We start from the raw sequence: 14,595 nt of genomic DNA, 5'->3' as shown, positions 1-14,595 counted from the left end.
TGTGGGAGAAAAATAAGGAAGTAAACGTTCACACTTGCAATTCCAAGGCAGTCCTCAGCTAGTGCTGAGCCAGTTTTGGTACTGCAGTGTCTTTCTTCAGGGGTTATGGGACATAACAGAGCCCTCTCATAGGTAGGACTCAGGTCCATGCTATCTTGTACCTTGGCTTTTACACTGAGCTCTGCAGAACTTTATAGGGCTGCCAAATCCTCATATGAGAATGTTTGTCTGTCCCAACTCCTGTGGTCTGGTCTGTGTAGATCCCCTCCAGCCTCCCATCAGTTTCTGAAGAGCTGTGGTGCTGTTAAGGAACACTGGGAACAAAGCCACTCTATGCCTGGAGGCCAGGAGGAGCAGGGTATGCACTTTTATGGCTCCTCTTGTACCAACCAGGCTAGGGGATATGGGTGGTAGAACAAGGATGAGAGGAACAAGTGAATGCACCACAGGCCAAAAGCCCTACAGTCCAGATCCCACAAGCCCACAGGGTGCACATTCTGCCTAGACTGTCTGTCAATAGCCTTGCATTTTAAATCTTGTTAGACACAAGTAAGCTGTGGGACAGTAATCCAGGGAAGAGTCGATGCAAACCCCTCCAATGTCAGGCATTATAAACCTCCCCGATCCTCTGCACTTCCTAACACATCTGTATGCCAAGGACTGTCTCTTGTTAAGCACCTTATATTAATGTCCTACAGGGCCTCAAAAGCCTGTTGCCCTGAACCAGGAGCACCCTCTCTTTATGCATGTACATAGGGCTTAGCACAAAGGAGCCCCACAGCCTGCCAGGCTTCCTCTTGTCAAATGAATGATTGCTGTGATGCACTTTATAGAGGGTTTAGAAAGAGAAGTGGAGCTGCAGGACTACTACTGAAGATTGCTCTGGGACTGGCACATCCTTTGCTCTTCAGAGCTGCTCACAGAGGGACCTGACTGAACCAGGATGAATGTGAAATGCTTGGTCTGCCAGAGGGACTTCTGCTGTTTCCAGTGGCTGAGGGGAGAAGAAAAAAAAACCAGTAAGTGTAATGTCAATGAAAAAAAAATAAAAAATAATCACCTTAGGTGAGATATAGATAAATGCCTTGTGCCATTGGAAAGTGTGATACAAAAGATTAATGAAATAGATGTTCCTTGTTTGAGCTTTTTTTCACCAGTAATTCTCCTAGTGCCGGTTGCTGTATATTTTCCTTGATACAATCAGGAGGAAAACAGCTAATCTGACATGACAAACCCATCGTATCAGAAGTCATCTCTCCTTTAAAACATGTGCCATATGACTAAACACCCTACTCCTGGTACAATGCATCCCACAGTAAATTTGGATAGAGCTCATCCTCAAACACCCTGCTAAAAATACTCCTAACAACAGGCAACAAGAAAACATAATTCAGATAAGGGACATCTGTTCTCAAATGTTTCCAGACAATGACTGGATCAAGTGTCTGCATAAAGGATAATTATTTTCTGCAGGTGGTTTGATCTGCTATTTTAAACATTGCAAAATATCCTTGTCCCAGCCGCTCAGTAAAGTATATGGGATTTTGCTGCAAGACCACTTTTCTCCGTTACATTTTCTAAATGCAAAGAACAATTAAAATATATATAAATATATATATATAAATATAAATCATTAAAAGATAAAATGAAGGTATTAAAGATAAATGCTCCATTTGAACACAGACAATATACATTTTCAAGTTATGGCCTTCCATTTCTTATACTACACTACCATATAGCCAGATAATTCTCAGGCTGTAGTTTAGTTATAGGAGAATGGCAAAATAAAGCAGTTACATATTGTGCAAAGCGATCCCGAGCAGATTACAGAGGAAGGTCTGTTCCAAAAACTACAGCGCAATATGTTTTTAATACAAAATAGCTCTATGGCTTTTCCTTAAGACAGAGAGATACAAAATAACCCCGACCAAGACACATTCTTGTTAAATCAGAGCCTGATACCTACTTGCAGCACAGTACCAGCCCCAGGATAACTCTGCTTTGTTGGAACTATCATCATCGCAGTCAGTGTGGTGGCAGGGACTGACTCACCCTCCCTGAACAAGCGTGGCTACAGGTGGGTGCCTGCAGGATGAGGGGACCTGGGGACACTCATATGCAGAGCACCACAGGGCAGAGAAAGCAGGGCAGGGGAGGAAGGTGATGGCTCAAACAGCCTCTGAAAGAAGGTCCTTCCCTCTGAAAGCTGGTGACCGGAGGGGGTCCAGTGAAGTAACCATTACTCTCCCATAACACATAATTAATACACTGCCCAAAGCATGCAATCAGCTCGGCTCTGCCTCTGCAAACATCCCCACCCGAGCAAGTGCTGCTGATCTGGGAAGTCGATCAGGAGGACATTGGTCTCACAGAGCCTCTGGAAACGCTGCACCTCAGTGATCTATATGGATATGATTTAGCTTTGAAACAACTGGGGTTGTTTAAATCTCGAAGAGGTGCAGTGTTGGGCTGTCTGGGAATAAGTATTGTCCCTCTAGTAGCTGTCTGGTCATTTTTGCAGCTAGAGGAAAAGAGAATGGAAGGATTTTGAGTCAAAGAGGAGATTCTGTAGCAAAACGTGCAGAGACAGGACAAGAGGACATAGTCTCAAGCTGTGCCAGGGGAGGTTTAGGTTGGACATTAGGAGGTATTTATTCACAGAAAGAGTGATTAGACATTGCAATGGGCTGCCTAGGGAGGTGGTGGAGTCACCGTCCCTGGAGTTGCTTAAGGAAACACTGGACGTGGCACTGAGTGCCGTGGTCTGGTTGACAGGGTGGTGTTTGGTCACAGGTTGGACTCGATGATCTCAGAAGCATTTTCCACCTTAATCGTTTCTGTGGTTCTGCAGCAGAAGGGACAAGGCTGCTGAGGGAGGCGTCCAGCCCGTGTCTCACTGCCGAGGCTCCGGGACAACCTTGGGATGCCGAAGGCACGACAGGACAGCGGTCTCCGTGCAGGACGGCCCTGTGGGAGCCCCAGGCAGGCTCTCAGTACCTTCTCCAATTTAACACCTTCTGCCTTGGGGTGTGACCTCACGAGCGCTGCCCTCAGGGAGAACTGAGTCACGGAGGCGCGGACACCGAACCCCCCGCGGAGGGGGACGAGTGACACCGGGGGACGAGTGACACGGGGGGATGAGTGACACGGGGGATGAGTGACACAGGGGGACGAGTGACGCCGGGAGTCCCCGGCCCGGGAAGCCCTCGGGAGTCCCGCTGCCCTCGGTCCGCTCAGCGCCGCCGGCCGCGCCCGGACTACAACTCCCGGCGTGCCCGGCGCGGGGAGGGAGGGCGGGCATGGCGGGGCCGCGTCCGGGTTGCGGCGCTCGGTGTGTTTACTTCCGGCGGCGCGCGGCGGTGCGCGAGTGTCCGCCCGGGGGGGCACCCGGGGCCGCCCCGCCCGCGCCCGGGGAGGGACCGACAGACCGACCGACAGACGGACCGGCCGGGAGGGCACCCGCGGGCACACCCAGCGCGGCAGGAGCCCGCGGCCGCCCCGGCCCACATGAGCGGGCGGTGAGCAGCGAGTCGGCGGCCGCGGGAGCTCCCCGGCGCGGCGGGACCCAGCCATGGACTGGCTCATGGGGTGAGTGGGGCCCCCCCCGCCGCTCCCTGCGGAGCTCTCCGCGCCGTGGCGGCCCCGCTCCCGGGCGGCCCGAGCCCCGCGGGCGGCGCAGATGACTCATGAGTTGGTGCCGGCGGGGCCGGCAGGGCGGCCGGAGCTCGGAGCCGGGCGTCTCCGGGTGCCGCCGCCTGCGCCCGGGGGCAGGAAGGGCTGCGCGGGAGCCCTCGCCTCGTCCCGAGCCGTGGCTCTCCGGAAAAGTAACTTTTCGTTCCTTTTTCTGCGGGCACGGGCGGGCCAGGTGTGGCAGCTCGCCGTGCTCCCCACCCGCGCGGTGCGGGGCTAATCCCTCTGCGACAGAACATCACTTTAAAGCGAGCGGCGTGCCAAGGTTTAAATGGCTTTCTGTGGGGAGGAAGAGGAGACCTCGGCAGAGATTAACGCCAAATCAGAGCCACGCCAGGGGGCTCGGATAGCCTGGGATTAATAGTGCTAATTACACACAGACAGAAGGTAGAAAGCTCTTTGCTGCTGGTTTCAGGTCTGGAAACCACAGTGCAGGAGAGGGAGGTGCAGTTGATGGGAGTGACCTGATATGCTACCAGTATCCCAAGCAAGATATTCTCGGTTACTTCTTGCATGAATTGTGCTGGCGACCTGCACTCAGGTGAACTGTGAATAACAATGCTTCAAAATCGCATGAGCAGTAGGTTTATGCTTCAGCAAAACCAATGTTGCAGTGATAACTTGCTGCCCTTATTTTCCTCTTTACAGCAGTTCGATCCGGCTCCTGAATGTGATCTTTGCCATCTAGGTTACCTCCTTTTCTAACGCTGACGTGCCTGGAATACCATGTGAACTATTTTGTTGCAGTTGCTGGATGTGGTGTATTTAGAAAGATCACTCGTGTGTGTGTGTTGCCCTTTTTCTGCAGCTGGTCTGTTTGCTGGTGGAAGTGCAGCACTTGTTACTTACCTTCACGCTGCATGTGTCTGACTCTTGAGCCAGTTGTCAATCCCAGTTTATGTTTTCTGTGGGTCTGACCCCTCGCTCACTCTGAAGAAGGGAATGCTGAGTATCTGAGGGGTAGATTACTGATGGCTGGGTTTTTCTCCAGCAGGCTGAGCCGAGGAAGTGCAGTATTTGTGGCATGTGAAGGGGTCTACGTGCCATGTACTGCAAAGCCTTGTGTCTTGTAAGTCAGAGAGCTGTGCTCTGTTATTAGATGATCTCAGTGAAAACAGAAATGATGAGCTTGTTTTGATTATTTTCCTAACAGCCTTAAAGTACAGGTAGTCACTTATGGTGACTTTGTAAAAGTAAACGCCGGAGTGTCAAAAAGTATCACTGTAATTACAAAAAGGCATCAAACACAGGACTTAGGCAAGAATCAAAGCACCTCACTACAAGAGCTGTACTTATTTTGCATGAATTATGTTGTAAAGCAGAGAAGAATCAAGGTTTACTTTAGCCAAACTCTCAGTATGTTATGATGGTTTTCTTGTGAAAAGTATTTTGAGCTTTTTGGAGTTCCTATAAAAAAACTGGCATTTGTTCTGCACTTTTTTCCCAGGGTGGGTGGGTCCCTCCATATGTGGAAAAAGACTTGCCTGTTTTCCCCATTGTAATGGCAATGGATCCTGAGTCATTTGTGCATTACTTGCTTATTCTCAGCTATTTCCTGATATGTTTCTCGCCTGACCAAACCCAGTATTGTCCCACTGATGCTCTTAATGTTTTCTCCTTTAAAACCTTGGGAGTTCTACAGGGACCGGTGTTTGTGTATTATTATGGCAGGAAGAGTGAGCATTGATATTTTGAAGGGGGAAAGGCTGGAAAGCCCGAGGGACCCTTTCTTATTCTGTCCAAATTAGAGCTGCTGTTAGCAACTAGGGATGTACATGGAAACATCCTTCTTGCTGTTTGAGAAAGAAACTGAGGACATTTGTCTGCCCGGGCAGAAGTTTGGGGAATGTCACTCACTCAGCCTTTCTCGCAGTGGAAACTTCAGCTGTTTGGGTCTCTGGTGTGAGAAGGGCAGGGCTGAAGAAAAACCTGCAGAAAATAGGAGAACAGGTCTCTCTCCCAGTAACACACCGTTTTCTGTCAATGCCTCTGGCAGGCAAATTGTGTTGGTCTGTTTCTTAGTGGTGTTGCTCTTTCCTGAGTAAGTGTCACCACTAATAAAACCACTGTGATCTTCCTTATTCCTTAAGTGCTTTGGTAACGTGCTGGTCTGCAGTTTCAGCTCTTCATGCACTTTCCATACCCGTCTTGTATGTCTCACGTTATCCATTGTGCTGCCTTTACCTTTGGTGTGAGACTCTGTGTTTTAACTTTGTATTACTGAGAAATTATCCTTCAAGTGCAAGTGTGTTATATTAGGCAGCAGTAACAGTTGCTTCTGTTCTAGATCTCCACCCTTCGAGCTCGTGTTGCATTTATCCGATAGACGACTTAGAGCGAGGTCTGCTTTATTCCTCACTGGTCTTCCCCTCCGCTTGTGGCCTCTTGGAAAGGCGGGGGGAAGGGTAAGTTCTAAGCATACCACATAGGGCAGCAGCCCAAGTGTCTCTGATCGCCTCGGAGAGCTTAATATACAAAAAAAAACCGGAAGCTGAATCTTACAAACAATAGTGAATTTATTACGGATTAACAACAGCTACAGGCTTACGTGGTCACACAGCAGAATTTCGCTGGGTGCTGCCTTCTGTTCAGTCAAGTGCTTCAAAATCCAGTCAAGTCCGAAGGAAGAAAGCTGAAAAGAATGAGCTGCTGGCCTGTTACAGTGCTTAGTTCAGCATGAAAGTAAAGCCAGTGTCTTTTCTGTGGTTGATTAGTATCTTTTACCCTTCAACTGAATGCGGCATTAATACTGATACTGGTGAAAGACTATGGTTTCTTCAGTACATTCTCTCCATTAAAAAAAAAAAAAAAAGACCATTTTGAGCTTTTTTGTTTTGCATAGGATACATTTTCAGTGCAATTTTGACTAGAGATCAGAGTTGCTTAATTGCTCTGCTCACCAACACCTCCCAGAGATCTATATTTCCCTCTTTGGAAGCAATTCCAAACTTTTGTGTTACAAATAGCATTGATCTGCTCTTGAAGTTCAAAGCAGTAACAAAGACAGGCATTGTTCCTTCAGTTATGAAACTTGCCTTTTTAACTTGTTTTAAAATTCATAGTTGAAAAGGAGTAAAACATTAATGGTGCTAGTAAACCTGACATGGTGTCAGTTATTTTTAGTCTTTAACGGTGATGTCTGATGCTGTAGTGCCTTTTTTCATAATAGAGGAGGATTGAGTACTGTAGTATTTTTTGTGAACTGTTATGTAAAAAGGGAAGAGAGAAACAAAGTATTTTACCAACAACTACCTGTTAAATGCAATGATAATTTGGGCTACATCTGTACTATAAACTTTGTAGTTTAGTAGGTTAATAGACTATGCTTATTGAAAGTAAGATGCTTACGCTGATCCTGGAATAACACAGACCTCTAATGCAGAGAGAATACTGATATACATTTGACAAAAAATAATCCTTATTGAAGAGTTTAAAGGTAACATTTCATTTCTTGAAGGTACATAGTTTTTCTTGTGCTCAGAGGTGTTCAAGTGAGAGGTTAGAAGGAATGCCATTAACTTATGGAAACGGAAGCTTTCTCACAAATAAAAAATCCCCTGCTTCTCAGCTGCAGTGTCCACTCCTCTTTCTCAGGCCCTTCTGTACCCTTCAGGGACTTCAATTACCGCTGGCAATTTTTTCACTTAATTTGGATATAGGATTTTACTACCTTATCCCTGCAGTAATTTTGAATGCTAGAAGAAAAGTAGCACATACTGCTGTTTTGTTGTCTTCCGTTCTGCATTTATGGGAGGATCTTTAAGGAATTTCCTCATGAGGCCTGAAGACACTGTCCAGTTCAAGATAGGGTATGGTGAAATATGAGTAATACTGTTATGTAGAGAAGTCCTAACCTTGAGGTAGAGCAGCTTAGGACTAGATGTGGAAAAAGCACACCAGTGTTCTAGTTCTGAGTCAGTAAAAATCCTGTATGCTAATTGTCACCTGTTAGACTAAACTTTTGTTGTTTTTGAATGGGGTGCATTATCATGGAATATGTCAAGTTGGAAGGGACCTATAGAGATCATCAAGTCCATTAATTTTAAGGAGTGCACCTCGTAGTGGGAACAGTGAGCAATCATGCAGCATACTTACCTGTCAGCTTGGCTTGTGCATAATACATTTGAACCTGCCTTTGCCTAGCAGACCTTTATAGAAGAACTAGCTAATGATTTTTATTCTGGCTACCATTAAAAAGCAAATATTTCTGTTAAAAGGAAGAAAGGAGTAACACTGGAAGTTCTTCAGCTGCTGTAACCATGAGGAATGCTTTCCCCTTTCTTCTCTTTAGTCATCTTCAGTGAAGAAAGTCTCCTGCCTTTATAAGGCAGTCTTTTCTCTAGAAACTGCTGCAACCTCTCACCTTTCACAGCTTGCACAGTGGGTATATTTATTCTGGTTTTTAACTGACCTCACAACAGGTGTTTCCCTTACGTTACATTCCCTGCAGATTCTTGGCTTCACATGCCATTTTCCCTACTTTGAGGCAGCTGAAAATAACTTGGAACTGGTAAACCAGACATGGACAGTCCCATTGGGCAGGAAATATTCACATGTTCCTTATTTTCTTCTATTTATAGGTGTAACATTACCTGTGGGGTCCCAGGTTGCCCTCCCCAGATAAATCTAGGTCTGTCTGTGAGCCACTTGCACTCTGTTCTGATGAGACTTCAATATTACCTCATACCCTTACCACACATGAGCAGTACCTCTGCTGAACCAGAAGTTAACTGTGAAAACAACTAGTATAACATTGTCTGCATGCAAAAGAATATCTCCATTAAATATTATCTTGTAATATTCATTAGTATAGTAGTGGAAAGGTGATGCTAGTTTGAAATGTGTGTTTCAAGGGCTATTAGAGTTGTAGAAAAGGAGTCTACTATATAAGACGGTATAGGAGCAATTTAAATTTTTCAGTTCCATTGTTGCCTTATGTCTGCCTGGCTTAGAAAGTGCTCTGTTGCATTACTGAGATGGTCACTGCTAAGGCTCTTCTGCTTTAATGCAAAACAAATAAAAAATAACGGCAGAGCCTTGCTCCCTGAAGTGTCCTGGTATAGTTAATTATTGATTTCTTGGAGAAAATGCCAAAATAAATCCTGCATTTTGAAACCTGTGTTACTTTAGCAAGCCACAGAATTTGTATCAGTCAGTTACTTTCCTGTGGTGAGTACAATGCTTGTGAATACTGGTTTGTTCTTATTAGTAGTGTTCTTTTTCCAACAAGAATTTCACGAAGAGAAGAGAAGAGTAGATTAATCTTAAGGTCCCCAAAATAAAATGAACTATTACTTTGCTTTTAGAAAAGGAGTTGAACATTCTGTAAGCATAGTAATACTGCTTCTTGCATGTCTCTGCATGTTACCCTCTGCTCCTTTGCAGTAGCATCAGGATTCAGAAGGCTGGTAGGTTAAGATGCTCATCTGAATGAAAACAAATATTTTTTTTTCTTCTGGCTTGTTTCCTCTCTTCACAGTGATTTTCAGCTAAATGAGTTCCTGCAACCTGTTTGTGTAGCTACATGAGTAACGTTAATAGCACTGTGGTGTTGGTGAGAACATAAAGCTTAGGGAATGCTCATTTTGGTGGCAGCAAGGACTAAAATCAATTGAATCTAATCATGTAGTAATGTGATTATTAGTGCTAATTACTCTGCAAATAATTAGTGATCCATCTTCTGATGATGTATCCTTCTGCTTGAATGTTGGGAAGAGCTGCAGAATGTGTGAAAGTAGGAGATGCCATGACTAGGTTGGTGTCCTAGAGCAGGCAGTGGCATCAGAGCCTTGCCACAGTTGCTGTCCCACCGTGTTACCTTCAGTTTATGGCTGAACTACAAATATACTCATCATGACCTGGATATTTATGAATGGCTCAAACTTTATAATTTGCTGTAAATTATGTTTCATCTACCTGAGCAAAGTGCTAGCTCTGCCACTGCGTGAACGTGAAGGTTGGTGGTGTTTTGGGTGCCTGGCTGAATCCGGCAGTCTGATTCAAGAGAGCTTTCGGGAAGCCTGGTTCATGCGTGATGGCCTACATAGCTTTACCATATTTCACTGGCAGTTTCCATCTGTTACATCTGCTGGATGTGGGCCCAGAGAAAGCATACTTGAAAGAGTAAAATTAATAAGAGACTGACTGCAGTTTTTAGATAGCTGCGTATACAAGTTTGAACTCAGTGTTGTCAGATTTGCATATTCTGCGATTCACTGATATTCACTGCTGACCTGTTAAACAACTATAATGTGGGTTTCTGCTAAAGGAATACTACTGGAGTAATCTTGTCCATTATTTTTAAGCTGTGTTTAGCCTTTTGCAATTGGTGATAAGGTGAAATTTGCTTGATAGATTCAGTTTATTAAAAGTTGTTCCTAGCAGGTTTTCCACTCATCTTGTGCTGCAATTACAAAAAAAAAAAAAAAAAAAAAATTCAACTGGATCCTTCAGTGGACATGAAATGAATAAATCTGATTATTTAAAATAATTTTTGAACTGTGGTGTTTATAGTAGGACTGGAAATTGTTACATCAGTGAGACTACTTAAAGAAGAACTGTTGCTTCATGGCTTTGTTCTGACGCTTCTAATATCGCACTGTAGGAGCTTTCTTGCTCCTGAGACAGTGTGCAGTAATTTCAAATAACTTAATTTTGCAGCTAGAATGATGAGTATAACTAAATAGCTGAAGAGCAGTTCTAGAATTTTAGCATTTGGAGAAGGAAAAAAATTGGCAGTTTTCTTAAAAGTTAATTTCCTTTTATTCTACCAGCCAAGAAAAACTGGTCAGGGTGTGTTTCACACAATCTACCAACCTCTGTTCCTGATCATGGAAAAAGAGCACTGAACATGTGCATACACGCATACAAAAAACAAACCAGAAAACCATAACCAGAGTATAGATAAAATTTTCTGAAAAACATCAGAAATCAAACCAGAATCAAGAACGGAATGACTGTCATAGATCAAATTCCTTCTTACTCTGAGCATTGGAAGAGTAAAACCATTAAGCTGGAATCTAAGCATGCAGAAAACTACCTTTAAATGATCTGGGTCTGGTAACTTGAGCTCTTCAGAATATATCTGCATGCTTTTGTAATTTTTTTTTCCCTTCTTTTTTTCACTCCTCAGGTTACCAAGGTGTTCCTTGAATATTTTACAGTCAGTGTTCAGTGACTGGATCACTGCTGTCCCTTTTCTACACTGAAGTGTGTAAATACTTGGGACTTTTTCCTGAGGACTCTCCTAGTATTTATGCATTACACACAGAGTTTGTGTGAAACAGGTTGTGTAGACTTGAGCCTGATCTTTATTTTTTTTTCAACTGCTTCATTTTGCAAACTTCAATCTAGACTTTCTTAATTTAGAGGACTTGTTCTTTTGCATGGTTCTTCATAAACCAGCAAGGAGTTGTTCAGGAGAGGCTTTGTTTCTTCTGAACAGGTTATGCAAAACTGGATAGAGATGTTTTTTTACAAGGAGATGTCTACTTTGTGGATGGGCTCAGGTTGCAGAATTAACTCTGTGGTTTCAAGTTTGTGTCAGGTTTAATAAATGATAAATAGCTTTTTTAGTCAGTCTTCTCTCTGATGATATCCAGGTGTTGCTGGGACTCCTTTCTGTAACCTTTGTGGTTGTCATGTCCAATAAAGTGTCAGTGTGCGACTGTTTTCCATCAGATATAAGAGGAGCCAAGTTTGTAGTGAGGGCTAATAACTTCTGTTAGACCAACAGATATAGTTGGGAAAGAAAGGAAAAGCTTCTGGGCATCCTTGTATCTCTTGTTTATGTTAACAGACAGTCTTGAACAAAGCCATGTTAAGTACTGCAGCTCCATGTCAGCTGGATAAATCTTGCCTGCTGGTATAACAGGGGACTGATATCTTTTTTTCCGGAGCTGACCAGCCTACATTCAAAAAAACCCATATTTGGGTACTGGTCTTGCTATTTAAGGTTTTCTGAAGCCCTTCTAGGAAAGGAAAGAGATTAGAAATGGGAGCATTTGCTGGTTCTGATCAGGCTATCCAGATCCTCAGATATCCCTAATGTCTTTCAAAGTTGTCTTTGTTCCATGAGCCATCCTTTTTGTTTCACTTGTAATTTCTGATTGGGGTGTCTGTGCTAACCTGCAGTTCTGGTCTTGTCTGCACCTCCTTTTTGTTCTAGCCAGATAGTGCCATTTTTTAGAATTAGCTGACTTTGGAGGGTTGGGAGAAGCCTGGCTGGTAAGAGGTGAACAGAAGAAATAGGGAAGGGGATGCTTCAACCTAATGACTGTAGCTGGTTTTTTGTTCAATTCTGGCCTTAATCTTGTAAGGAAGAGGGTCTGTCTCTTGGATACCCCTCTGCTGCCTGACTTGTTGGACATTAAGGAGTGCTATTTTCTCAGTATTCCTAGATGGGCATCTAACAGCAGTTTTTCTTCTTGTGTCCCTTCTTCACTTGATTATTGTGGTGCCGTTGGTGATGAGCAATTTTTGAAAGCTAACATGAAATTTCAGGTTTTTTGATGTATTTATTAATGTTTCTTTTTAGGCATATGATAGGCTTTTCCCATGTGATTTGGTGTAGCACAGGTTTTAGCTTTGATGCTATTCAAAATGCTGACTTTGGTGATTTGCATTCTTATAACCCCAGAGTGTCTGTACTGAGGTTGTCTCCCTTACCCCACCCTGATGAATATGAAGGTACTGGCCTGACTCACTTGAGCTTGTTGAGGCTTGAGCAGGTGGAGTAAAGTGCTATGAAAACTCATCTAAGAAAGGGGAGATGGCAGATTAAAGGTTGTAGTGCACAACCATTTAGGCATTTAGCTGCAAGTTTTGATAGGTAATGTGGTTAGTTTGTGTTTTAAAGGGGGAGGGCTTTCTGTTTTCACACTGTACTGTAATAAGGTTTGGGGTTTTTTTAAGTGTTTATAAGTGGTTTTCCTTGTTTGTTTCAGGCAGGATGTGCCCAGTCATCCACTAAAATGCAGGCAGCTGTTGCTATATGTGGTATAACTTTTCAAACGGGCAAGGTATTATTTACATGTTCACAGACTTGCGTTTTCTCACTGTTAATAGAATCAATGTTTCTGTTTAAGTCAAATTTTGGGTAAGTGAAAACTTAGTAATTTTTACTGTTTGACTAGTTGAGAATACTGGAAATTAGTCATCTTGTAATGAAGAAGTATTTTCTACAGTTCATGAAACACATGCAGTATAATCCATTATCTTGCAGAATAAAATCTCTTGCTGGCTTGTTTTTTGATTGGTTTGTTGTTGGTTTGGGAGGTTTTTCGGTAGAAATGAATGTAATCTTCTTTGTAATTAAATAAAATAAGAAATACTCTTTCCTAATAAATCTATTGAATTTCCATGTTTAAACACTTCTTTCTGAAAAGTGGGCTCTATTTTGTTATAGAATAAAGTTGGCAAGAATTTCTTGAGAAAGAAGTAACTTTATAATAAAGACAGACAAATTTCAACAGATTGGTTCTACTTGTTTAGGTGTGTCTTTCCACAGTATTTCTGAGCCAAGCCAAAAATGTAAAATAAAAGGGTGTTAAATATTTGTGGGCATCACGAATTAAGCTAACATGGAGGTTGCTTAACTTCTGAATGTCAACTTGCATGAAGGTTTTAACGTGTTTTAACAGATGCAATTCGAATTCACTCCTTTAATTGTATTTGACCTCCTCTGTGTAAAAGCACTCTTGATATGACAAACAATCAAAAAAAAAAAAAAAGGAAAAAAAAAGATTTTGGAAAACAAACCTGAGAGTGTATGAGGGAGATCACCAGGCTGATGGTCCCCAGTGTCAAGAATGGTCTTGCTGCTTGAATAAGCAGAATTTGAACAAAGAGGAGGGAAATATAGGAATAAGGATGGTGTTTATACGTGCAGTAAAACTTTGCTAGCACATACATCATCATTTCCTGTCTGGGTTTAATAAGGGAATTATAATTATTTGTCATTATTACTAAGACCTTGATATTTTTGTAAAATACCACACACAATAGTATCTTATGTACAATCACTGTTGGTAATTGAGCTGTAGCTGTCAAAACAAATGCCTGAAGAACTTGGATCTGGGGGAATTCCAGTACATGCCTGACCTAAAGGAGTAATTTATTGTTCATCCAGATAAGTGTCTGTGGCCTGGTGCGTCACACATTCCCATTTAGCAAGCAGAGGCCTGCAGTGTGCTACCCAGGCATCACAGTGCACTGTGTTGATGTCTGTGGGGACTTCTCAGCTGCCTGTGACTGCAGACATTATTGCTGCCCTCTAATCCCTTCACTGATGGTTCTTATCCCGTGCTTTGTATGTAATATTTTCTTCTGCCTGTGGATGTAGCACACTTTTATAGTAAGGGGTGCATGGAGTTGGTTTGGGTCTGTGACTTTACAGACGAAGGTTATGCCAAAAATCAATGTATGCAATTTGATGGTATCACAAGTTGGACCAACAGATAGTGCTAGCCAATCTCAAGGGCTAACACAGAGAAACACTGATGTCTTCTGGATGATGCAACTACCAGATCAGTGCACCCTTTGTGGACTACACAGAACCTGAGTGGGAAAGAACCTTTGCTTTCTGGAGGCCTTGATTTGATAGTGTGATGGAAAGCGAAATATGGTTGGGCTGAAACGTGCAGCTCTGTGCAAAGCTGTATCCTCTGCTGTAACCTTTGAAACCTGAGTTTAGTAACTGCTCCATGTTTTGTGTTCTTACTGTGTCAATCAAGTGCTCCAGAAGTCAAGTTAGACATCTGTCGAGTTCATCTGAGCTATAAAACAGTACATGAGACTTGGAGGAGGTCAAAGGCTGTTGTAATGGGCAGCCAAACTGTGTGCAAACCAAATCCATCCAGAGCTTTTTGTTCCCAGCAAAGTGAAATGGGAAGATGCACCCATGTT

At 43.3% G+C, this 14,595-nt stretch overlaps 1 protein-coding gene across 1 annotated transcript in view; it reads left to right on the top strand.

The window, feature by feature from the left end:
• Window positions 1-3,382: 3,382 nt before the first annotated feature.
• The window catches only part of MOB2 (MOB kinase activator 2), a 111,278-nt gene continuing 100,065 nt past the window's right edge, over window positions 3,383-14,595 (top strand). Inside the window, exon 1 of the mRNA XM_050336001.1 lies at window positions 3,383-3,588. Within this exon, the coding sequence (XP_050191958.1) occupies window positions 3,572-3,588 (17 nt within the window). The 5' untranslated portion in view covers window positions 3,383-3,571. The remainder of the gene's footprint in view (window positions 3,589-14,595) is intronic.

The sequence above is a fragment of the Myiozetetes cayanensis genome, unplaced genomic scaffold (genome assembly GCF_022539395.1).
Source record: "Myiozetetes cayanensis isolate MyiCay16 unplaced genomic scaffold, myiCay2020 scf6-25, whole genome shotgun sequence".
NCBI classification, from domain to species: Eukaryota; Metazoa; Chordata; class Aves; order Passeriformes; family Tyrannidae; genus Myiozetetes; species Myiozetetes cayanensis.
The sequence above is the reverse complement of the archived record's forward strand: the minus strand, read 5'-3'. Positions and strand labels throughout refer to the sequence as shown.